Source organism: Antechinus flavipes, chromosome 3 (genome assembly GCF_016432865.1).
Source record: "Antechinus flavipes isolate AdamAnt ecotype Samford, QLD, Australia chromosome 3, AdamAnt_v2, whole genome shotgun sequence".
Lineage (NCBI taxonomy): Eukaryota > Metazoa > Chordata > Mammalia > Dasyuromorphia > Dasyuridae > Antechinus > Antechinus flavipes.
The window spans coordinates 435,087,652-435,114,158 of record NC_067400.1 but is presented as its reverse complement, the minus strand read 5'-3'; the positions used below and the strand labels follow the sequence as shown (position 1 = coordinate 435,114,158).

The 26,507-nt window shown below is 31.4% G+C and overlaps 1 protein-coding gene across 26 annotated transcripts in view; it reads right to left on the bottom strand.

Moving 5' to 3' along the window:
* The window catches only part of BAZ2B (bromodomain adjacent to zinc finger domain 2B), a 330,327-nt gene that overhangs the window by 3,759 nt on the left and 300,061 nt on the right, over window positions 1-26,507 (bottom strand). For 17 of the 26 annotated variants that reach the window (XM_051986311.1, XM_051986312.1, XM_051986313.1 and 14 more), the window contains 9 exons: window positions 19,633-20,294; window positions 18,881-19,154; window positions 18,383-18,538; window positions 17,862-18,022; window positions 13,550-13,755; window positions 12,921-13,056; window positions 7,710-7,856; window positions 865-1,130; window positions 434-577 (listed from right to left, as the gene is read on the bottom strand). In XM_051986311.1, coding sequence (XP_051842271.1) covers window positions 434-577; window positions 865-1,130; window positions 7,710-7,856; window positions 12,921-13,056; window positions 13,550-13,755; window positions 17,862-18,022; window positions 18,383-18,538; window positions 18,881-19,154; window positions 19,633-20,294 — 2,152 coding nt within the window. Of the gene's footprint in view, window positions 1-433; window positions 578-864; window positions 1,131-7,709; window positions 7,857-12,920; window positions 13,057-13,444; window positions 13,756-17,861; window positions 18,023-18,382; window positions 18,539-18,880; window positions 19,155-19,632; window positions 20,295-26,507 lie in introns of all 26 variants that reach the window. The other 9 variants (XM_051986301.1, XM_051986305.1, XM_051986300.1 and 6 more) reach the window with 1 other exon arrangement.

Genomic DNA, 26,507 nt, shown 5'->3' with positions numbered 1-26,507 from the left:
TCAGTTTGCCATTAAAAAAATTTTTTTTCAGTCTTTATCAACCTCATCTGCATAGCTCTAAAAGTACATAGTGTCCATTGGAGGCAAAACTCGTTCCTAGAATATGTATAAGTCCCCATATACCCCAAGAAGAACTTAATATGATACAAAGCCAAAGCCAGTTAATGGGAAGCTACTTTCCCTTTAGTTTACTGGGTAGAACATACTAAAAAGGATATTCCCTTCTCACCTCACATCCCTAGTCAAATGCTGATTGCTGATACTTCTAAAGAAATAAAGGATTAATCAAGATCTACTTTTTTAAAACGTCTAATAATTTTCTACTTTTAGAATCTCATGATAATCTCAAACCATAATAAAGGCAATTTTAAATAAAAGTCACATATGACACTATCAATAGACTACAGCTTTACAATATAATACATTTACTTACTGTCCACTACTTAGTTTTTCTCTAATGGTAGAAAAATCCATTGGTTTTTTAATAACCTTCTTATAACCAGGAACAAGTTTCAAGTTTACAGGAAGTAGAAAAGGCCATGCATCCTCATGAGTTTCCATTTCAGTCAGGATCATGCTAAATAAAGTTTGAAACAAATCCATAGTTAACTTTTAATGCTAATTTTAAAAGCATTTATCATTTCTAAAGTTTTTAATACAGTTAAGAGGATATTGAAATTTTTGTTTATTTTTTGCTGAGGCAATTGGGGTTAAGTGACTTGCCCAGGGTCACACAGCAAGGAAGTGTTAAGTGTCTGAAGCCACATTTGAACTTGGGTCCTCTCGACTTCAGGGCTGGTGCTCTATACACTACACCACCTAGCTGCCCCAGATATTGAAAATTTAAAGAACAGAAAACTCTACCTGCATAAAGCCAGGTCCTTGGAATCATCTCTTTTAGGCTTCTTAATAGAAGTAAAACTTTCTTGTTTTAACAAGTTTATCGAGACATTTTCCTCCATTTTTCTTTTCTTGGGGTCTTTATTTCCTTTCTTTTGTGAACTACTCGTGGTTGCTGAATCTTCATCTTCAGTATCACCTGTTAGAGATAATTTCCTCCCTTTCTTTTGTTCATTACTCTTTTTTCCTTTGATAGTAAGTTTTTTGATTTTTAGAGTTTGACCACTTGCCTATAAACAGAAAAATACAAATAAGGTATAAATATATATATATATATGTGTGTGTGTGTGTGTGTGTGTGTGTGTGTATCAATCCATATTACATATCAATTCCATAAAAGTATATTTTCTATGTTAAAATAAGTAATGGGACAATGCAAAAAAAGTTCTTATTTTTTAAACTGTTCTTGGAAGGAGGAAAAGGATTGTACAGATCAAAAGCAAATGATAAGAAAAAAGTTTGTTTCAAAGTGATACAAAAACCCAGGAATCACATAACCACTAAATTTTCAATAGAAATAATTAATAATAATAATAATACTTTATGCCAGCTCTAATGACAAGACTAAAAGCTAATACAGCAAGAAAATTCTCCCACCCATCAGATTTATCTTCAGAATTCTCTCTAATATACTAACACTATTGTACACCAATCATTTTTACTATAGAACAAGTCAGGAATATTTCTTTAAAGCACTAAGTATTTTTTTAAAATTATAAAAAGATTCTCATTTAGAATATAATTTAATTAAGAAAAGAAATATGAACAAAGAATGAAATTTTAGTCTAAGTTGAAAGATTACTACAATCCCAAAGGTAGATAGATGATAATCAAACTATGTTAAATGTGAAAAAAAGTTTCCATAAAATCTGGATAAGGATAGCTTTTTTTTTTTTTTAAGGTGGACAAAAATACTGGTATATCTATGTACACATATGTTTGAACTATCTATGTGTGCACATATGACAATTATATGTGCAAATGTAGAGTTTGCCAAGAAACTTCCATATCCTCAGAGGGATGCAGAATGGGAGAATGTTCAAACATTTGTTTTTTTTGTTTTGTTTTGTTTTGTTTTAAAGGGGGGACAGTGGTTCAGTGGAAAGAGTATTTGACAAGGAATTTTATGATACAAGTTCTACTTTTTCTCACACTAGTATGATTTTAAGAAAATCAATGAACATTTCTGGGTCTCAGTTTTCTCACCTATAAGGGGGATGGATTAGATAATTTTTAATGTTTCTTAGTTTGAAAATTCTATTCAATAATCGGAGTACTATATCTAAATTTAAAAAAGGTACATTGGGCCTTTGAAAAAACTGGTTCTCTCAATTTCAAATCTCCCTTCTTTGTAGCTATTTTCTTAACTATTGAGGTATATATACATCTTACAGTAATTAGGAAATAGTCGAGTAGATTATAGTATTGATTTAGCTCATTTCAAGAATATTTCAAAGCTGTTATTTAATTTGCAGGAATTTCTCAACTGTCAGGAATTGATCTCTCAAGCCAATAAATTTTAACTAGAAAATATATGAGTGACAGAGGGCTAAGGTATCATTTTCTGAAAACACAGCAGCTTTTAAAAGGTGGTTATAGTGAGTTCTCAGCTTTTCATGACAACAGGGGACCAAGACTGAAATCAAATTTCTAGTCATTTCAAATAGCTACTACAGAGGTTAACAGCCTTTTTTTCTTCATTAAAAGACCAAAAATTGCTCCCACAAGTCATTCACAGACTATTGTAGATATTGAAAATTAGTTATATATGCAATATTAAAAAAATTAGTTTTCCTCATAATGCTTATGCACAGAGTAAACAAAAAAAAGTATTCTTTTACATTTTAAAACAAAATTCCAAAAGTTATAAAGAAATAAACATAATTTAGTGGACTTTTTGTTTCCATTTCTTATAAACTGAGAATTAAGGTCTGGTCCCACAACTGTCTTCAATTCCAGTTTTGGACATATAAGTGAGAATGTTATTTATGATTGCATTTTAGCTTCTCATTTTTATGGATTTTGATGTACAAATCAACATAAAGGATCTTACAATGAAGTACACCCACTTAAAGCAGTCCAAAAGTTTTTCTTAGTTTTGTGTACTGTACTATAATCAGTGGTGTGTTAAATGGGTAAAAAGTACAAGAAAAATCATAATTTTTTTTTCTCTATTGCAAATCTACATTTACCATCTTATCAAAATTATAATCTATGCCTGCTAGAGATAAGCAAAGTGACTACACTGATATTCCCAAAAGTATATGACTTTTTAGACAGCAGGTTATATAGTAACTCCTCTTCTATTCATGGAATAATGCAGTGTGCACAAACCAAAAAATATGATTTTAAAAAGTATTTATATTTATGTTTGAAGAGTACCAGTATTCTGAGAATATATAGCACTTTTAACATAGAGACTATGAGTCTCAGGAGAAAATAGAAAACTGCTCAGTGCCAATATCCTGTCTTTAAGCTTCCTTTCTTACAATTTACCATGCTTCAGTGCTTTAGCTAGTGAGGTTGGTGTTCTCAGACTTCATGACTCATATGCTTCCTCTATTAAGAAGGGGGCAGCTAGGTAGAAAAATGTATAGAGCACTGGGCTGAGAATCAAGAAAGACTTTTTGAGGTCAAATGATGCCTCAGCCCCTTATGAATTTGTGTGACCCAGGGCACGTCATAAAGGTCTATTTGCCTCAGTTTCCTCTATAAGATGAGCTGGAGAAGGAAATGACAAACCACCCAAGTGTCTTTGCCAAGAAAATCTCAAAAAGCATCATGAAGAGTCAAACATGAATGAAAGGACTAAACAGCAACAACCCTATGAAGAAGTAGTAGTACACATTTTTCTGAGTTAGGGAGGAAACTCTTTTGGATCAAAAGAAATGCTTACTCTTTCCAGCCTTTGATTAACTTTAGAATCAGAAAAAGAGCCTATTACACAGAATAGATGATAATGTCAGAAGGATATTGAAGAGAGAAATTTGTAACTAAGATAGCAATATCTATGATGACAAAACAAGTGAGAGAATATAAGCATATGGATTTATGTACATATAGATGAACTCACACAAACATGGTTTAGCAAGGCTAAATTAGTTTTAATTTTACTAAGATAAAATTAACTAATTTTAAGTTGAAGATGCTAATGGCAGATGAAATAAAATAGCCAACAATCATCTAACAAAGGGTTAATCCAGAAAAGCAAAGGACAAAGATAATTTACAAACTGCATAATCAACAAATAACTCAAAGTTGGTTATATTCTTTTACTGAATTTCAGGGAAGAGCTTTTCTTTAAAGTACATTTAAAGCTGTTCTTTGGGAGTTCACAAAATTTAAAGTCTTACATTTTAAAATAGACTCCCCATTACAGACTTCTTTTGGAAGACACTTATGATGGAAAGCCATGTGGCCCTAAGGGATTATTACTCACACACAAGTTCTGACAGTTTCTTCCAAAATGTTGTGTATGGATCTAGCAAAGACTGTTGTCCAAGAATACTATAGCTAAGTGTGGTAAAGCTTATCATCTGGTTAACTGCAAAGTGATAAATTCTAGGCTCATGAAATGACAGCTGAAAAGGGACCTGAGAGTACATCTAGTTTAATTCCCCATTTTATAGATTTGGAAACTGGGACTAGAGAAGTAAGTTACTTTCTCAAAGTCACACAGTTAATAAAAATAAGTAGTAGAATTTGCACTCCAGAATCACTACTCTTTTCACTTTACATCTCCCATGTCATAGGCCAATGGTATCAGATTTACACAGAAACAATTCTCGTCAGTATGTTGCCTTAGAAAACTACAAACAAACATTACCTGTGTTGTTTTCTATTTTTTATTTATTTTGTTAAACATTTCCCAATTATATCTTAATCTGGTTTCACAGGCTTTACTAGTAAGCCTGACACCTCTATCATAGAGATGTTCTCATTATAGAACCACATATATCCTTATAGAACTGAAGTAAACATTTTACAAATAAATTTATTTTACAAATGTTATTTTAGCTTTTAGTTATTAACAGGTATAAGGTAAAATGTATAAATTATAGTTATAGTGATTAAAATATTATAAGCTTAAACAAACATTCCTCATGTTACAGATTTAAATAATTACAAATTTATAAATTACAGATGAAATTTTTCCATTTATTTTATTTCTTTTTTCTTGAATTCCTACTAACTAGATCATTTTAGCTTCTTTCATGAGCCAATCCACATTAAATACATTGAGAAAGAATGTTTGATATTTGATTGAGGGAAAAAATGCTTTTAAATTTTAATCTTCTTTGGATCACAGATTTTCAGCTGGAATTGGATTCAGAGGCAATCTTTTTTCAGCACAGGAATGAGGAAGTACAAGACCACAGTAGGAAGGTAACTCGCCCAAAATCACACAGCTAGTGAATAGGCAGAGTCTGGACTTAGCCTTAATCATTTTAATAATAGTTTAATAGTTTTAAAATTATAATTTAAAAATTTGAGAAATGAAATGCTATACAAAACAGAGGAGAGAGGAAAGAGTACAGAAAATAAGAAAAGTCATTCCCAAACCTTGGATAATGGATAAAAATTACTATCATCAGTTTGTATTGCTTTAAGTTTACTGTCCCAAAAAAAATTTTGACTTTTCAGAAAACTGAATTTTGAAATTTAATTACATAATAAAATATATTTTTTGTGGTATTTAGTGAATTTTACTTAAATGTCCTGAATGGATTAAAATCCCAAATAAGTATGTACGCACAAATTTATTAAATAATTTTATTCCAATAGAATTGTAAAATGAATGGCTGAGTTGAAGGATTTGATGTTGGAACCTCCTCATTTGTCAGATAAAGAAACTGAGGCCCAAATTGATGGAAATTATTTGTTTATGGTCACAGTAGTAGAAATAGGATTTAAACCCAGGCATCCAGGACTATTCCCATTAAGTTATGCTAGAATTTCACAATTAGTTCTGAATATGCAGACTAAGCATACCTATGAGAAAGCTTCAGAAATGCATGGTAAATAATAAGTATATGAAAAAAAAATCAAAGCTAATAGTGAAGGTATATAAAATTGATGTTCTTATTTGTGTAGTGTTAAAACAATGTTTTATGTAATAAAGTTAATTGTCAGTTGTAGCAAACTCTGAAAGAGTAGCTGTAATTTTGCTCCTATCTTCACAAATAAAACTAATATGTGGAAAACTTTTGTTTTGGGACAAAGTTTGGTTATGTTTTTTGGCCTTTTAAAATCATAGACATTAACTGGGAGACTCACATTGCTATTATCTTCTTTTACTGTCCTAAATTTTCCCCCTAATTAGTTTTTCAATTACTCTTATCAATCCTTTCCAGTTACTGAGTTAGGTGTAATTGACAAACTAACTGAGTTGTTCTGGAATGAATAGGTGTTTACTTTTATTTTCAGTGCCTCCAAAAAGATATTAAAGGAAAATGAACAGAAACAAAAAACAGAATCATAAAAGCAAGTAATATAAAATTCTACACAAATTACTGACAAATAAGCAAAATTAGTTTGTACTTGGGCAGGGTTCATTTGAAGATTCCTATACAATCTTCAAGTTTAAAATCATTAAAATTGTTTTCTCAATATGACAGGCTAGCATGCTGCTTACATATATGGGAAGATTTTTAAATATAACCATTTAATAAAATTCATATATATGCATTTATATATATGAATAATAGCTATCATTTATATAGTGCTTAGTATGCGCCAGATGCATTATTTAGTGCTTTAAAATGATTATCTAGTTTGATCCTTACAATAACCTTATTAAGACAGATGCCATTATTATCATCTCCATTGTACAGATGATGAAACAAAGACAAATAGGTTGTGTCTTGCCCACACAGGTAAGAAGTATCTGAGGATAGATTTGCATTCTGTTCTTCCTGACTCCAGGCTCAGCACGCTAGTCACTGCACTATTATATCTCCCACACATTACCTCATCCCCACATATTTAGATAGATGTAAAAAGAATATACATATAATAAAAATACATGGTTGCAACAAACGAAGAACTACCAACTTAATCAATAAAAATCAATAAACATTTATTAAGTGCCCTTATGTGGCAGGCATTTTGAATATTTCTAAATTATTTTATCAGGCACATCTGTTTTAAGTATAGAGCTTTGAAATACCAAATTAAAAAAAAAGAAAACATACTTAAATGCTTACAATTATGTATTTTCTCCCATCCTCAACACCCTGTCCCCCACATCTTGGGCTGTAAGGATCATAGGAATAATTTAATCTAAGGCTCTTATTTTATGGATGAGGAAAATGAGAGCCAGAAACAACTAGTCAGTGATAAGACTAGACTAGATAGATAGGACTGAATTCTGATTGATAGGATTCAGACAAACTGACTTGTAATCCAATCGTAATTGGACTTTGATTATGACCTATATTGATGTAAACAAAACTTTAAAAAATACATTTCTGTCAATCCATAACATGACATTTGTGTCTCTAGTTTTTAAATGATAAGGAAAACAATTAAAACTAAACAAAACTTTTTAATTTCTTACTTTTTTCTAAGCATAGTTAACTGTAATTATTATTACTATTACTTTGGCTACTTGAATTTATAATACCACTTTAAAGATTTGCAGCCCTGAAGGAAGTTGATGAAGTTTCTGATATATGTGTACTAACCAGAATGTTCTGGTACTGACATTATGTAGTAAGGGAAAGTTATTAACAAACACAAAACATTTGAAGTAATTCATGACAAGAAGAAAAAAAAAAACTTTCAGTGTATTTTGAGGTCAGTATTACCTTAGCAATACAAGCTGGACAAAACCAGTCTCCATCTGGTATGGTAGTAATCTTGGGCCTATGGCAATAAGTATGGCAGCCTTTGTCACAGCCATCACAAAGCAGCAGCAGTTCTTCATTATCTCCCTTTCGGCAAATCTGGCAGTACTACAATACATGAAAAATCATTTAAAATCAATACTATCTTGAACATTTCTTCTTGGGAAATTAAATATACCAAAATTCACATTTTGCACTAATGATTAACATTCCGCTTGCTAACATACATACAATAGCCATACACATCTATGTATCTCTCATTACACAGATATGGACCACATGACAGGGTGAGCAAATCTACTGGGGATATAATGCATATTTTATGTACATTGCAAAGACCAAAGCTAAAGGCTGAATGCCCGCAAACACTTCAAAAAGCATGTACACATTAACATATGGAATAATTAACATGACATTAGAGCACATAAAGCAATGAATAGCTTTAATACATGATATTTTTTTAAGATGATTTTTTTCTCTTTTGGCCATCTTATAATGATCTTCATAATACCCTGTGAAGGAAGTAAGGGTTAAGGTTACTATTAAACATTAAAATAAATTTAAGAGGAACCTGTGTCAGAAATAGGATTAAGATTTAGGGTTTTCCTAGATTTATATTTTAATTAAAAGAACATGTTTCTCTTTCATTTTGTATCTACTTGAAAAATTGATGGAAAGGTGAATACAGAAACTGAACCAAATCAAATGTTTGCTATAATTATGCAAATTCCCACGAACATAATTCTTATTGAAAGAAAAAGCAGCTACAAGTTAAAGCAAAGAATTAAATAGTTCATGATTTCTTTCCCTTTGACTAACTAAAAATATTTTTCTTTGCATTAATTTCTCATGTGTGAGATACGTACATTAAAATCTTAAAATTTAAGTATGAAATACTACCTCTGTAAGCAAGTGAAGGAAGAAAAGTAAAAAAAATATAAAAATACAATAAAGAATTTTGAGAGAAAGCAGAGCTAAAGGTCTTATTTTGAATGATTTATATGACTATATATTTTTACACATTTTTGCTCACATAAAACATCTTGCAATCAATATTTAAAAGAATATTTTAACATAAAAATTCGTACTAATTTAGAATAGCATTTGCAATCTTAATACCAAATTAATTTACTGTTCACATCTATTAATACAAGAGTAAAATCTCACAGAATCTAAGATAATTTGAAATTTTTCAAGGAATTCATTATGTGCAGAGTACTCACAGCTTTAAAATGCAAATTAAGCATGCATTTTGTCAGTAAGCCTGCAGCTTATACTGTATTCTATTCAGTAAATATGTGTTAAATGTTTAATATGCTAAGCAGTCTAACAATCCAAAATGGAAAATGAAGTGGATGAAAAACACAGACTACAAATGCTTATTAAGTGAAATAAAGATAAAGAAGAAACACACAAAATGCCCAGATTGCAACATGAACTTGTACAGTAGACAATGAGCTAGATCCAGAATGACTCAGAATAGGAGACTGGATTAAATTATATTTTGAAATAAGCAGCACTTTCAACTGGCCATTTAAAAAAACACAGTATTCTCTCAATTAATAGCTGTGAACCAGTAAGATTCATGATACAGATTTGTGTTCAAGAAATGGCATAAAAAATGTATTAAGGATATATCCAAAATAGAAAGTGGGCCAGTCAGGAGCGGAAGTGAGTAAGAGCACAAGGATTGCTGGAAGATGCTAAATATTAAAAGAGGCAGAATAAAGTTAAATGGATCCTTTGTGAAGGATTTATGAAGTATTTTCTAGGGAGATTTAATTATACAGGATGAAAATCCGTGGAAAAGCTATGATTTACACTAATGAGAGATACCTATACCAGTAATATCCCAGATCCTTTGAATTATCACATATACATATGAAAAGTAATAAAACATATGTATAACTAAGATCAAATGAAAAATGGTTCAATATTCCTTCAGTAGTGGGTATGTTTTCCTACCATATCCAAGAATATACTGATTTGACAAGGATGTAACTGTCTATATTTGAATCATTTAAAAAAGAATCTATTCAATATCTAAGAGATATTGAGTAAAAGAAAAAAGTCAAATGCTAATCTCTAAAATAACAAAACTTCCAGATTTCAAATCATTCATATAAAGAAAATTTGTAGTGCTTTCTATAATTAAAAATTAAAATATTGCAAAATATTTTCTATATTTATGATTTTTTTTAAAAATAAATTTCAATCTGTATTAGGGAAGGATGATAAAGATACTTATTTTTCAATTTTGTGAAAATTAAGTTTGATGTTTGTAGCAGAAAATGGTCATTCCATATTAGCATGTACATAAATATTTGGTTGAAATCCTTCACTTCTAAAGTTTAAAAGCTCTTTTAATAACTAGAAAGCTAGTGCATTCTTACGCAGCATGATAAATGTGGAAATATATAAAAATTGCATATGTTTAACATATATAGGATGTTAAATGTTTATTTTATTACTTGTTATCTAGGGGAGGGGATGGGGGAAAAGGGGAGTGAAGAATTTGGAACACAAGGTTTTGCAAAAGTGAATTATGAAAACTATCTTTGCATATATATTTTAAAGCTATTTTTAAAAAAAGAAAGAAAGCTAGTACTCTCTAGAACAGGGAATGAGTTCCCAATATTGTAATGAGGCAGACTACTTTTCTCTTATCAAAATAATTGATATTGATATGGGTCCCTTCATTAATGTAAAATTTCAGTAAAATTTTAGAGTTGAGCAGAGAAGGCCATTAACACTCATCTTTTCCCTTTTCAGCTTAATAAATAGTTTAATAAAACTTTTAAGATCCATGTGTTTATAACAATCAGCTTTGTAGAGTTATCATCCCTGGTTTCTAACTTTAAATTTTTCCTGGGAATTTGGTGCCAAAAGTAATTAGCCAACTAAGGTGACTAAGAATGTTAAGATGGAAGGAGAGGAGAGTGCAATATAAAACCAGAAAAAGAGATTAGATTTTACCCTCAATGTTACAATACAGTTGGGGAGATAAAGATGATATAGGTAAAACAATGAAAGAACAGCTGTGGGAAAACTACTGGTTAAGGACCTCTAGACTATTAGTGCTAAACAGCAAAGTGGATAGAATGATGGACTTGGAATCGGGGAAAACCTGTGTTCAAATCTTACTTTTCAAGTCATAAAACTTATGACTCTGGTCAAGACACTTAATCTCTGCTTCAGTTTCCTTTATTTTTTTTTTTATTTTATTCTTTATTTTATATTTCTATAAAATAGGGGTAATAATAACATCTTAGGTGGTTGTGAGTATATAATGATATATTTGTAAAACACATTCTAAAACTTAAAAGTGCTGCATAAAAACTAGCTATTATTGTTTTTCTAAGTCCCAGAAGAGGCCTCAGAGTTCATTTTTATGTCAAAGGAAATGGAGACTTACAGAGATTAGGTGGCTTTTCTAAGGTCACACAATAAAATTGACCAAATCTCTCAAACATTTATTAAACAGTTATTATAGGCCAGACTATAGACTATACAAAACATTCTCTTATGGATTTAAATGATAGTTTAAAACATTAGTTTGAAAACAATAATTTCTACAGTCTAAAAATTGTCCTTACAAATATTTTAGTTTTTTAAAAAATGAAACACATAGTACCACACAGTAAAATTACCATTTTTTCATTTTCTCAGGGACTTAGGAAATCCTTGTAAATAATGTACATATGTATATTATGTATGTATGTTTGTATGTAAAGGAAATTGGAGAAGATACTGCTATATTTTAACATTAATAATAATAAAGCATATTACAACAATGAATTAAGTGGTCATTAAGGGATTTCCTCATGCTAAAAACAATAGAAAATATCAAATTATAGTTTTCTCTTATTTAGTGTCTTCTGCCCAGATAATATCTCTGCAAATATTAAGTTCCCGTACTAAAACCCTAAGGTACTTATAGACAGAGGGTCTGTGTGACAGATTTGCCATAGGAAATGAGGTAATTCAATAAAGAGTGGTAAAAGATTTGGATAAGGATGCCCATCTGCTTTTCAGGACAACCTTCATAACAAGTAATAGGAATACACATCAAACAAATGATCCTGAGAAATTAAATTATGGAAGAGACAGCATAAAATATGTTCAATGTGTATTATGGGGGCATCTAGGTGGCCCAGTTCAAGTCAGGAGGACAGGAATTCAAATCTGGTCCCATGGGGTCTTAGTATTTGAAAACAGACTGACTTCAAATCCATCATTTTCTACTATAACATACAGTTTCCTGCCTATCTATACTGTGAGATTGGTGCTATTATTCTCCCCATTTTATAGATGAGGAGACTGAGGAAAATAAAACTTGTACAAGGTCACACAGTTATTAAGTATTTGACACTAGATATTTCAATACTAATCATAAATTCCAATTCACTATATACAAGAGAAAAAGGGTGGAGTTTCCTACAATCAGATCTGGTTTTGAGCCAGACTGTACCACTTGGCTAACTGCATGACAGATACTTGGCTAACTGCATGACAGATAAATAGTTTCCCTTCTCTATTTCTCATCTGTGAAATACAAAGATTGTACTAAGGGATCCTAAGACTTAGTGAATTGCTAGACATTAAACATGAGCATACTGTGATTAATGTATACTCAATGGCAGGCTAGAGGTAAAAGATATCTAAATTTTGGCAGAAGTCAAAAGTGGCTTCTTTATTTCCTACAATGGGGAGAAAAATACAGAAGAACAGGACACAGAAGACATGAACTGGAGATAATGGAAATCTTTAGGACTGTATAAAAATAAGGGTATTATATCTACTACCATCCCCTTTAAAAGAGGAAAATATGCCAGTCAACAACTACTATCCATATAGAATGCTTAAGAAAATGTCAATTATAGTTTGATATTTTCTATACATTAGAAGAGGAAACCACACATATCAACCATTCTGTATTAAGAGAAAAAGATAAGGCTTGGTGAGTTTCATCCAGAAGATCAGAAATAAATCTTTGAGAAAATATGGCAGATTACACAGTGTTTTATAAAAGATGCCAAACTCAAGTACTATAGCATTCAATATTTAGACAATAATAAGTAATTCATGATTAAGCTAAGAGAGCTGAAAATTGAAAAAAAAAAAGGGACAAAATACAATTAGTTATAGTATTTCTTAAGTAAAAACACTTACAACTTTCATAATTGATTTTTCCCATGCTATTGATTTCTGTAACTGCTGAATGCACAGAGCTACCTGTGCAGCACTGCGAGCTTCTGATAATGCCCTTCTCCATACCCTGAGCCCTGGAGCAATATCCTCTTCAATTCTGCATTGAAATATAGAGAAATTAAGTAGGTCATATCCATATTTACTGGATTTTGAATGTGAAACAATCATCATCACACTGAAAGCCAAGCAATGACAAAAACACGTATACAGCCAATAAGTATAAGGTTTAAGCAACTAAATTTGATGTAGTGCACAGACTGTGGCTACGTGCCTCAAAGCTTAGTCACAACCAGGTAAATGTAAGATCACTTTGCAGGATAATCAACAAACATAACAAAAAATATTTTTACAAAGCATCATGCAGAATAGCATGATCCGTATGGATCACAGACATACAAGAAGATACATAGATAACAGGCAATAGAAAATAGGCTCCAATTAGCAAAGAAGCACAATAATTTTTCAAGTTAATCTCAATAACCTACCCGTCACCATCACCACTAATGGATGGTGCAGGAGCAGGGACAGTAACTGTGCCCACATTATCCAGTTTGATCTGAATGGTGGTACTTAAGGGGCTCTTCAGATACCTTCGCTCTATGTTCCGCTCCAAATCAGCCAGCCTGGTTACAGCTATATCTAGAGGGTTGTCACTCTTCCGTTCTAGAGGGCTGGCACTGCTTTCTTCTCCTCTAGTATACTCTCCATCATGCTCCTTGCACAATTTAGTAACTGACTTATGCTCAAAATATACCAAGTCTTCCCTTTCTGATGCAGGCTCTGGACACATCCAACCCTATTATCAGGAAAAAAATATCAATTTATTTCCTGCACTAACGACTTGGAGTTTTTGTCAACAGCAAATCTTAATGATCACTGATAAGCTTTTACCTTGTGCTTTCCTAATGCTAGCCAGAAAACAAAAATGGAACATGTGAAAAGAAATACCTATCCATTACAACTCTGGACAGTATTAAAAATGTGATCAGAGTAATTTATAAAGCATCAAATAAGATTTTAGTTGGAAATACTGATTACTTTTATGGAATTATGAAAATGAAACCCCTCTGGTATTTCTTGATGTCACCTATGTTGTTAGGCAGAAGGATGCATTTAATACTTTGAAATGTTGGACTCAGTTTACCTCTTTTTGTTCACTAAAAATACCATTGTTACATCTTTTGTAAAACTGAAAGGGATTAAACACTTTGGAAGAATGACAAAACTTATTAATTGCTGATATTTATTGTGTACAATTTGCAAAGAACTTTTATCAAAGTTAGCATAATTTCACCTTCACAACATCTTTAGAAGTATAGTTATTCCACCATTTTATAAACTATAAAAATAAGGCACAGAAAGGTTAAATGACTTAAATTTAAGTCCTTTGGAGTTAGTGATAAAACCAGTGTTCAAATCTATGTCTTCTGATTCCAAGATTATTACCAATTGTTTCTCAGCCCCAAATGTCAATCTTCAGATACAATATTCAGATTAAACTACTTATCTCACAATGAGTATAGAGAGTAGACGCATGGAGTTGCCAAATATTTTCCTGAAATATTTTGCCCCCTTTTAGAAGTTGTACATTTTAAAGATGCACATACATACCACTTAGTTTTGAAGAATAAGATATGTATTTTTATATTAACAAAAATCTAGAATGGATTATTAAATATGTAGTATACACATTAAAAAAAAAAAAGAGTGGAAAGATCACTAGAAGCCAGCATGGATTCACCAAAGAGAACATTAGCAAAGAAGAAACCTGGAAAGTGTATTATACATATTTCATGAGATAATTAGAATTTCCAAAAAATTCCTTAACAATACTCTAAAAACTAAGAACATTAAATATAATAAAAACAAACATAAAAATAAAGAACATTAAATATAATAAAAAACAAATGTAAATAACAAAAAAATCCTACAGTTAGCTTTGAAAAATTAATTGCAGCATTAAAAGATTTAGCTTACTAGTAAGAAAAAATAAAGTTTTGTAAATAGCAAAATTCAGTATGGGACATAGCTACTAAAATTGAATCTTAAGCTACATAAATAGTAGTAGTGTTCAAATCTATGGAGAAATAGTCCAAGTTTTTACTAGTCAATTCATATTAAGAATATTGTATGTAATACCACATTTTTAAGAGGGACATTGAGAGTAACAAGAAGTGATGTCTGAGAGTAAGGGATGAAGCAAAACAGCTATTTAAAAATATATATATGTAAATGTAAAATGGTTATTATTTATGACCAACAAAGTAGATGGAAAGAGACAATAATTACTAATGAACCATTTACCTACCTTTTCATCTACAAATTTTTTTTATAAGAATACATATTCAATAAGAGAATTAGAAGAAAACAGGAAGACTTTCTACTTCTTCATTTTTAGTAATTATCTTAATTGCATGGTATATTATTTCTCATTCTTATTCTGTTCTCTAATTTTATATTCATTTTGCTCCTTGCTCAAATAAATCAGTGTACTGACTGCATACAGGCAATTGGGTTCAAGCCTGACTTTCCCAGCAGTAACAAGCTATATACTAAAATGTAATCAATTTTATTTCTTTGGAATGTTATTTGATGCTTGCTGTATTAAATTCCTTCCAATTCTTTTCTTGAAGAACATATTTGTGATCTATGGATGTGAGATTTCTGATCATTTGGGTTATAGACCATGGATGCTCTCATTCCTTACCTGAACTACAAGAATTCAAATAGTATAACAACTAGCAATCAGCAGTCTGAGTAGGTGAGTATTAGGCCTGGAGTCAGCAAGATCTGAGTTCAAATTAGTCCTCAGACACTTATAGTTACTGACCATAGATACCTCAATAGCTCCTAAATTTCTCATTGTATTTAGACCAAATATTACAAGATAGGCACACTCCACACCTAGGATCATTAAGTGATTCAATGACAACAGGATTAATATGACAGCATGATTAAGAGAAACAACCTTGTAAGGGCAGGTTAGTTTTATACCAACAATGTTAAAAAATATATTCCTAGACACTAAGATTTTAAAATTGGTTTTCTGACACCTGAGGTTAGAAAGAACACATGTGATTACATTGTTAAAAAAAAGAAAATCAAAATAAGGAACAGTATTTTAAGACTAGGGAAGTTACTACCTCCTCTTGTAAACTGGAGTCTTATGTTCACTTCTAGGGACCACATTTTAGAAAAGGTATTGGTAACCTGGAATGTTCAGAGTAGTGTGAATAGAACAGTGAAGGGCTGTATTAATATCATTTGAGGGAAGTGGTAGTATTTAGCCTGGCAAAGAGAAGATTTAGGGAAGATAAAACATCTAGCTATTGTTCTGTATTTCAAAGGCCATCAAATGGAAGAGGGAATTAGATTTGTCCTTCTCATTGATCAGAACCAGGGATCTAAGTTAATGGTGGGTTTTTTTTTTTTTTTTCTCACTAGAGATCTTCAGGGAAAAGACAGGTAACTATTTGAGTATTTTGTCAACAATTTTTTCCCCAAATAGTTCCCTTCCAACTTTGAGAATCTGTAAACTGAGATGTGGAAACCTAACATTTTAAACTTTCCAGAGGCCCCCGAAGTTTGCTACTACAATTAGCTTTAGCAGATGACTAGAGAAAAAGAATCCAGAAACACTCTGGAAGATGGATAGGAAAGAGAGATTAATTTTTCCCTAATTCAAGAATCTCCTAAATTTCTATTTTACAATCTAGCTCTAAAGAGGAAAATTCTTAGAGCAATTAACTTGGTACTCATCTCTCTCTCTCTTTTTTTTTTTTTTTTTTGCAAATGGAGTTGCTACTAATAAGGACATGAATCTAACGTGTTTTTATAAAACACCATTTCTGTAATATCAAACATCTTAAATAAAAATGAAAATTAAACCTTGCTATTGGACCTAAGATACACTGGTCTCTACTTATTATCTAATATGTTATATAGAGGGGAATCCTGACTTAAACATGACTGGCTTGTAACTTATTAACGTCATCAAAATGATGATGGTCAGGGTAACTTTTATATGGAGTATGTCTCAAATTAGTAGTCATAATAATAACGTTGAATCTTCAAGAGAAGATTAAGTTGAGTTATATATTACTGTATCTATAAAGGCAGGTAAATGTGTAATACATTTTTTTCAAAAAAAAAAAAACCCTGAAAATTTTTCAAAGATTAAGCTTTATTTGGAAAAATTACAAATTGGGAATAGCACACTCTCTGATGACGCCAGATAAATGAATATATCATTCTATTATATTATATGTCTATTATCAATCTATTACTACTTTTGATTAAATATTATAGGTATAACCAGGTAGTAGGCACATTTTAAACCTGAAATAGTAAATCATTCACTCATTTATTAAGCACTTATTATGTACAACTTATGTAAGCATCAAAGAGTTTACAATATAGTAAACTTTACATTCCTATAGTGTTTGAAAGGTCTGTCTCTACTGATGCCATTCCCTCTGTTATAGATATGCTTAGAAACTCTATTCTAAAACAAAATAAAATAAAAACCTACTTCTTTTCTTAACTCTCATTCCCTTCATGTGATCTTCTCTCCTCTGCTTCACTGACAGACTTCTAAACCTGTCTAAATTTGCTTACTTCAATTCTTCTTGTTCCTCACTCTCTTGAAATCTGCTTTTGGTTTCAGAATCTTACTGAAACTACCCCTTTCCAAAATCACTTTCCATCCATATGTTTCATCAGGAATTTGAATGTACACTGTACCAAATAATGTACTCCACAAACTACACAGTATAAAATCTAATCTAACATGGCTGTTTTTTTTAAGAAAACAAAACCCACTGTTAACTCTTTCACAATTAGTACTTATTCACAATATACTTATTGGAATGCTATTTTAAAAATATTTTTAGTCCCTTTTACCTTCACTTGTAAACTTGCTGATGCAACTCTCCTTTCTAAATCTTCTACCTGCTGAAGAATAGTCAAGTCCATCTCCATTGCTTGCTCATCCACCGACCAGTTTTCTACAATATCTCGAGTTACTTGGTTTTCTTCATTTTCATTTATTTCAATAATAGCGACTATATTTGAAAATGAAATTTAAAAAAAAGAACATTGTTTTTGAATTGTATAAATACAATTCTCCCAATAGTTACTTTCACAATCTCCAACTTTAGACAATGAGTTACTATTCTTGTTATATGCAAATTATTTAAAGATGTATGTATGGCTTTTGTTCAACTATAAACTAGAGGTGACGATTAGGAATTATAAAAAATATATACTAATTTGATGTTAGTAGTTTTCCCTAAGCAAAACTATTCTAAACACCAGCACCAGTGTTTTGGTAATGAATGAAGATATATTCCAATAGATTTTTCATTTAAATAAATGAATTAGTTTTTCCTAAGCAAAGACATGAAAATGATTTATTTACATACCATCCTTATTTTTGATGCAGGCCTGAGTAATATAATCCAAGTGTTTCTGTATTTGCTTCTGCAATGCCTTTTCCCTTATCCCCCTGAGATGTAGCACTTTAAGCAAAGCTTTTAGGTCCTCTGGGTCAATAATTCTCCACCAACCAAACTGCATTTCTAAGTCAAAATAATGTAAATCTTTTACAAACATTTTGAATGATATAGTATAATTCAAATCAAAAGGCTTACCAATGACACATAACCATTCAGGGAACCAATTACCATATTGAGCCAGATACAGACTGTATTTAATTCTTTCCCCCCAAATCTGGATGAGAAAAATTTAAGTTTATGACATTATTATTTAACATGTTTTCATTTTTTTTTTTTCAGGAAGAGCCCATTTTAGGTATATAGCCTGTATTTTAAAGCATCCTATATATTTGGATAATTATGGTACAATAAGGCCAAATTTACAAAATAAAAATTATTGGACAAAAACCATTTGAATGTACCTACCTTCTGGAATGGGTTTGGGACTAGGAAAATCTACTGGTTTTGCTACTTCAACTGTTCCAGAGATAGACGAAGATGCCTTTTCATTCTGTGGCACTGGTGATTCACTTTTACATGAAGAAACATTTGGGGTCAAGAATGAATTACCATTTCCTTCTGACAATCCCAACCCTGATCCCAGACTAGGTAAAGGAGATGTAAAGGGAACATTTGAAGTGAGAACTCCTGTTGGCCATCCACAAAACTGAAGTCCCATTATAGGTAATCCACTCTTCATCTATAAACACCAAAACATTGGAAAAATCATTGAGAAATTTTAGTAGAAACAGAAAATCCAAAATTGTTTGTTAAATTCTGACAATAACTTGCCACATTTATACAGTAATCAACACATGCATTTAAACATACAGTTCAAAGCAGTAAAATTGTCAAATACTGAAGATGGTCACTCAAATATGATGTTTTTACATATAGATTTCAGAACTCAATTATTAGTAGTAAATAAAAAGAGAAACTTAAAAACAAAAAGCAGTAGGTTTAGGGAGTATGAATCAAATATGCTGGGAATTAGGTGTTCTGATTTTAGAATCTACATGTACTTACAGTAAATTTTTGGGAATGTGTCATTTAATTCTATTTTCAGCTTGCAAACTGGGCAAAATACAACATTTTTAGTAGATACTACAGTGAAGATAGGGTTAAAATGTAAAAAGAAAACAAAATAGTAAAAGAGTGTTATTGCTAATGGGACTAACCTGAAGTGGTGATAAAGCAAATGGATTAAGGCCCATTGTATTCTGTGTAGAGGAAGACCCAAGAAGGGGTGATGGAACAGGTGAAGGTGATTTAGAAGGAGGCTGAGAATGAGGAGCTAATGAAGCAGCAGCAGATCCATCTGCATGGGTAAGGGAAGTGTCATCACAGGGCATTCTGGGTAAAAGACTGAACCACTGTCTGTTCTTTTCTGTCAGGGTTTTTAACAGTTGGTCATTGGCAATTAATGGAGGGTTGTAAAACTTCCCTTGACTACTGGAGACTGGATTAAAAAGGTTAGAATCTGCCTTTTCTTTGTTGTTTTGTGATACTGCTGGTTGAAGGCTGCAGAGAGAATTTTTTGCACCATTTTGATAAGATAATGTGCATCCATTGGCTGCACCACCATTTGTTTTGGGGTTTATAATATCTGAGTCAGGAGGCATTTTAGCTACTTCTAATAATTTGCTTAATTTGGAGAAAGAGCCAGGTTTTTGGAGAAATAGATTAGTGTTGTCTTTTTCCTTCAGGTCTTCTTTTTGCTCACAATGGCCTGTATTTAAACATTTTAATGTATCATCAGAGGTTTCATACATTTCTTCTTTGATTTGTATAATTTCAGCTTTTTTCAATTTTTCTTTCTCTTTTGCAATTTCTTCTAGACCTAGATAAGAAAAAAATTTAATGAAAACCCATCTATTATTTTGAACTTCCTCATATTTTATCAACATCATAATTACTAAAATTATGTTTTTACCAATTAACTTAGAATTCCACATTAAAGAGCTTAAAAGTATGCCAATAATGCCATTAAAAGAAATATGTGTGTGTGTGTGTTTGTGTGTGTGTGTGTGTGTGTGTATACAGTTCAGATAAAGTTAGAACAAATAATTTCAAACTCCTTATGACAAGCAAATTATCTTTAAAAACACTGCAATGTTAGGACATTCTAGAACACAAAGATCATTATAATAGACTCTTAAGAGTTCTTCATAATGAGATATAACTAGTTTGATGAAAAAAAAATTTCTAATCTGAAATGTAATTGAACTTCTTTATTGATTTTGTTACAATATGTTCAACCAACAAATAATACAATAAAATGAATCTTATTCCCCTTCTTATCACTAACACTAAGAAACAAAATTGCATTTAAAAAAAATAACAGAGCAAACTCTCAGAAGAACAATACACATACAGCATTTGTTAAAATGTTGCTAATTATCACTAAATATAAAGAATTACCTTTAAATCCCATTTATCTTTTTCAGTTTATAATCTTGGCAGAAGATTGTTATTACTGTCTTTCACTTAGGCTGTATCTGAGATGTGTAAGCATGCTTATGGATCCTAACTGTACTAAAAGTAGACTCATGGAAATATATATATCTATATATTTAAAATTCCATGAGCATGATGCAATTGCTAGTCCTTCTTTGTTTGAAATTTGACCTCTTTTCCCTTTTTTCGATTTCATGAATGAATACACTGATATTATTGATAGGTTACAAATAGGAAAAAAGTATGCTACTGATGATTATAGTGTCCTGTAATGATTAATAAAAATTTAATGTGATATATATATATATAATACATTCTCCCTTTAAGGTAGGCACAAAGTAAAGATGGTTACTAGAAATACTTTTACCTATATGATTTAAAACAATAATATTCCAAGTACAAGAAAATTACTTTATATGCTGTTTGAAGTGAATTGTGATAGTATTTATATCATGTGAATAAAATTTACAGTATACAAATATATAGACATCACAAGTCTTTATGAAGTAACTATAAGTTACTACTTCAAAATGGGGTTTCTGGAGTTTTTTTTAAAATCATGATATAATCAGTCATTACTAAGTTTACTCTCTTTATATTAGGCTTTTTCTTTGTAATACACTAGGCATTCAGAACCATGCTAATTTATTATCTTCGGCGATTATGATGGGTAAAAAGAGAAGGAAATCAGGCAATCTTGACTATATTATGGAAAAGCAGATATGAAAATGTTTGGAGGAAAACTAGGTAGGATCTATCCCATAAACTAAAATTCTACAGAGGTATCAGCTGGGAGGAATAAAACTCTCAAAAATGAAACTCAAAATTCAGAAGACACAAAAGAATTCTAGTGAGGAAGAAAAATGTGAATTGTCTGAAGATATTAATGTTGTTGAACAGAGCACTCACTAAGCAATTTAATTTTTTAAAAGATATGCAGGAGACTGGAGCAAGGTGAAATAAAAGATGATGAATTTAACACTGGGCCACAATTTTGTAAAATTGTATTAAAAGCCACCTTCAATTTGATATCCCATGTAGTTAACATGAAACTCAATAAGTTCACAACCGAAATCATCATCTTTCCCTCCACCCACCAAAAATCTTTCTCTATTTAATATTATTATCGTTGATAGCACCACCATTCTTCCTAATGGCTTATAACCTAAGGTTGTCCTTCTACTCTTGGTTGTCTACTCTTCATTCTCTTACCCTCTTATGATCAATCTGCTGATTCTTCCTTCCCAACATCTCTCAGACAGGTGCCTTTTTTATTCTACGACATCTGTCACTGGTGAAATTCCTTCTACAGATGCCAATTATTATCCTATCAGTGGATGATTTGTAGTCTTAGAAAGACGTCTCCCTGCCTCAAATTTCTTCCCAAACTTGTCTACCCCACTCCTCATTCAAAAAAAAAAATTTTGTCTCCAAAAAAAATCTTCCTAAAGTTCAGATCTGATCAAATCATCTCTCTATTCAATAAACTCAAGTGACTTTCTATTAACTTTGGGATCAAATATAAAATTCAAAATTCTGTCTGGTTTTTAAAACTCTTTATAACCTGGACCATTCCTTTTTAGAATTTCATACTTTACACTCTCCATGAATTGTACAATTCTGCTACACTGGCTTCTTTGCTGCTCCTATCAGTTCAGCTCCTGACGCTTTGCCTTTTCAATGTATTTTTCCATGTGTGAAATTCTCTTCTTTTTTTCCCCTCCACTTCCTGGCTTCCCTGACTTGATTCAAGTCTCAGTTCATATGTGTTACATTCTGCAAGAATATGCATACCCTCTCCCCATGTTAGCAACCTTCCCTCTGAAATTACCTCCAATTTACTATATATGTATTTGTATAACAAATACACATAAACACATGTATTTTTATGTATGTATATTTGCTATGTAAATATCTCTATGAAATTTTTAAGTTCATAGTTCTTTACAGCTTGTTTTTCCCATTAGAATTTGAATTCCTTGATGGTAAAAACACTTTTTGCTTTTATTTATATTTCCAGAGAGTAGCACAGAGCAAGTACTAAATAAAAGGTGTTAACTTAGGTGACCTCACTTATCCTGTTAAAATGTAGCCTTTTTGACAGTATAGACTATATAAATTGGCCTACCACTCTCTCTATTGCACCACCTAATTGCCACCAGAACACAGTAGACACTAAACAAATGCTGCTTGATTATCCTATTATAATGTGCACTATAATTATTTACATATTTGTTGTACCACCTCCCAAGCTTCATCCCCTCCCACCAGATTATAAACTTCCTTAAAGGCAAAAACTACTTTTTTTTTTTCCCCTTTTATTTCCCTAGAATCTACACAGTGACTTGCACATAGTAAATACTTAAACAGAGATTTGTTCAATTTCTGCTCCTTTAATTTCCTGGCTAGTCAGCTTGATTTCTAGCTGATAACTATACTTATAAGGATACCCACATAGTACTAATCTTGACCACAGGTACTATATCTGGTCCAAAACCCCATTAAAGGAATAGATTTAATATTCCTTCTGGTTCCTCTGCTTTCTTCTAAATTGATGAAACCCTAGGGATTTGTTACCATTTATACCATAGTTTTTATTTTTACTTGGAGATAAAAATTCTGTCCACCATCTTTTTACGGTTTGTGGGCTGTCTTGTCTACAGTTTCATTTTGATAATAACAGGAAAGGTTGAGGTCTTTTTATGTGGGCTCCTAATCATCTCTCTGAACATTCAGGTTTAGTGAATCATTTCCTGATCAGAAAGAAGAAAATCACATACATCCTACATTTACCATCCTATCCCTAATCAGAAGAAGCATTTCCACACCTAACTTTCTTTTTTGGCCTGTTGCCTTTTGGCTGTTATAACTGTCATTCTAGATTTGAAAATAATATATATTTACTTATTACTAAGTAAAGCCTATAGCTCCTCAGTAAAATTTTTGGGGTACAGCTTCAGACACAGACTGTCTTCTTTTAAAGGGATCATGTCCCTTTCACCAGAATATCAAAATTTAAAACATATTCAAACAGAAAATGACATAGATATGAAATGAGTTTTCATATGGGCATAGATCTCTTATGATAGTAGAATTTCTGAACCTACTCACTCAAAAGCTCATTTGTTTGATTTAATTCCTTCCCCCCATGCTCCTTAACCTTGCCCCAAGCCTAATTTATCTAGAAGCATCATAGGTTAGTGGATTAAGTACCAAAATGCAATCAGGCACACCTCCATCCCAATCATGTCTTTAACTCTTCTGACACTGACCCAGAGACAAGTGTCAGACAAAGCTTTAACACTTATCTTTTGTGATCTGCTTAAATAGACCAAGTTCCCATGCCAATATCACTGATCTTTGATGTACTGAAAAATAACTTTTGTCTCAAATAGCTAATTATCATTGATGTTTCTAATAGACCTCCTTTTCCTAATCACTTTGTGAGAGACTGAAACATCCTTTTCTTTCACCCTTTATATTTCTTTTTATGGGTTTACATTTGTACTTGAAAAATTCATAAACTATACTTTCCACTGATCAGTGATAATTTGCAGACCCTATCCACACTGAACAATCGTTCTATCATCCATCTATCTATCCATCCATCCATCTATCCACCTATCATTATCTAATCATGGAATGTTATGTTGTTACTTGTAGATGGCAGAAACATAACACTTATCTCTGATTTGTTTGTAATGAAAGAGCCTGAACTAGCGATAGATTTTAGTTGCAGTTTCTTGTGGCTTTTCTTTTAACTGAAAAGCTTAATTATAAGAAGTTGGAACTCCTTTTAAGCTTTTAAAAATAATTTTAAGATTGAAATTGCTGAAAATTTAACTAGTGTCCAGTATAGAAGAAGTTATTTAAGTCTGAAAAAAAAATCAGTCTTCTAATATGTTAGTTTCTTCTTTTTACCTTTTCCCCCTTCTTCTTCTTACCTTTAATGGCATGTGTCAATGATCAGTAATTAATAAATATTCTAATTAAAAAGAGGGAAAAAATGAGGAACAGGAAATTATAGAATAGTATGTCAACGATTCCTCTGATTAATTTCCATGTCATTTATTGCAGGTGCATAATTACAGATAGCTAAGGTCAAATTTTAAAACCTCTTGCTAATGTGGTTTGCATGAGCTACAACCTTTGAAATTCCAAATAAATGCAACAAAAAAAAATAATGGTATCTTTTCAAGGGAAGAATAAATTTAGTTATGAATATACATTTCAAATCAATGGCCAACAGGTAGATGTTTGATCAAACAGTATATTACTAAAATCAATCTTGCCTTTATGACAGCTCTAAACACTAAGAAAAAAAGTACTTATGGATATAGTTTATGACAATAGTTTGTCTTATTTATTTGCAGTCGCTAACTAGTTGTGTCCTTTTGCATTTGTCTGCACAACATAATTAGCATTTTATTAATTCTACTTTTTCAATTGCCTTTATTAAAAAAAATTGACATTATATTATATATTATTCTTATTATTTGTTGTATATGTATGCCTTAACTTACCAACTAAATTATAGGCAATGTTTTACTCCAAATATTAAGCTACTCCTAAATATGAAAGACTAAGCCCTAATATTAAAACTCATCTTCCTCATTTATAAAATGTAAGAGTTGGTTTAAAGGGCCTTGAGACTGCAAGTACAAATTTAGTTGCTGTTGACTTAAAAATTAGGTGGTTTCATCCATGAGTTTCCTCATCTTAAGACTGTTGCTTAGGGGACCTGGAGAATAACCTCTTCTATAGTCTTTGACTCAAGTACTAGACTAGGTTTTCCAACACATTACTTTCACCATGACATCCCCAGTTCAAAAAACCTTTAATTTCTCATTGTATATAGAATATAGTTGCATATTCAAGACCTTCCAAAAGTTACCCTCAACTAGTTTTCTTCTACTTTGCAACATGAAGTGCTCATTGTAGTCAAACCTATCTCCTTCCTGATTCTGAACATAGTCTTCATATTCTGGCCTCTGAAACTTTACTTATGCTAGGCCTCTCTCCAATGTTTTGTTATCTCCCTTGTTCTTAGCCTGTTTGAATCTTGTCCATCTTAATTCTTACACATCCATTCAGAATTGTTAACATTGCTTCAAATAGTGAAAACATCATTTGATTAGAAATTAGAAGATTTGGTGATATCTTAAAAAGAAGTACTGAATTTGGGTTTAAGTACTTGGATTCAAATTTGAACTTTGAAACTTAGTAACTTTTGACAAGCAGCTTAATTTTTCTGGACTTCACTTTTAAACTTTTTAAATGAGACTGAACTAAATTATCTTTAACATCCCTCACAGCTATACATCCTATAACTAAAGGCTAATTAAAGCCATTAGATTATATAAATTTGCTAAGGGAAATACTATGAAAATTGAGAAAAGCAAAGGGTTAAAGACCCAGTACTGGTTAATATCCATCATTAGAGGGTGGGAGAATGAAAAGATAGACAAAAAAGGAATAGTTAAAAAATTAAGACAGCATGGCATCATAGAGGCAAAGAGAAAAAATCTGAATAATGAGAACCTAGGATGCAAGCTCTTTAAGGGCAGGGACTATTTCATTTTTGTACTACTACTAT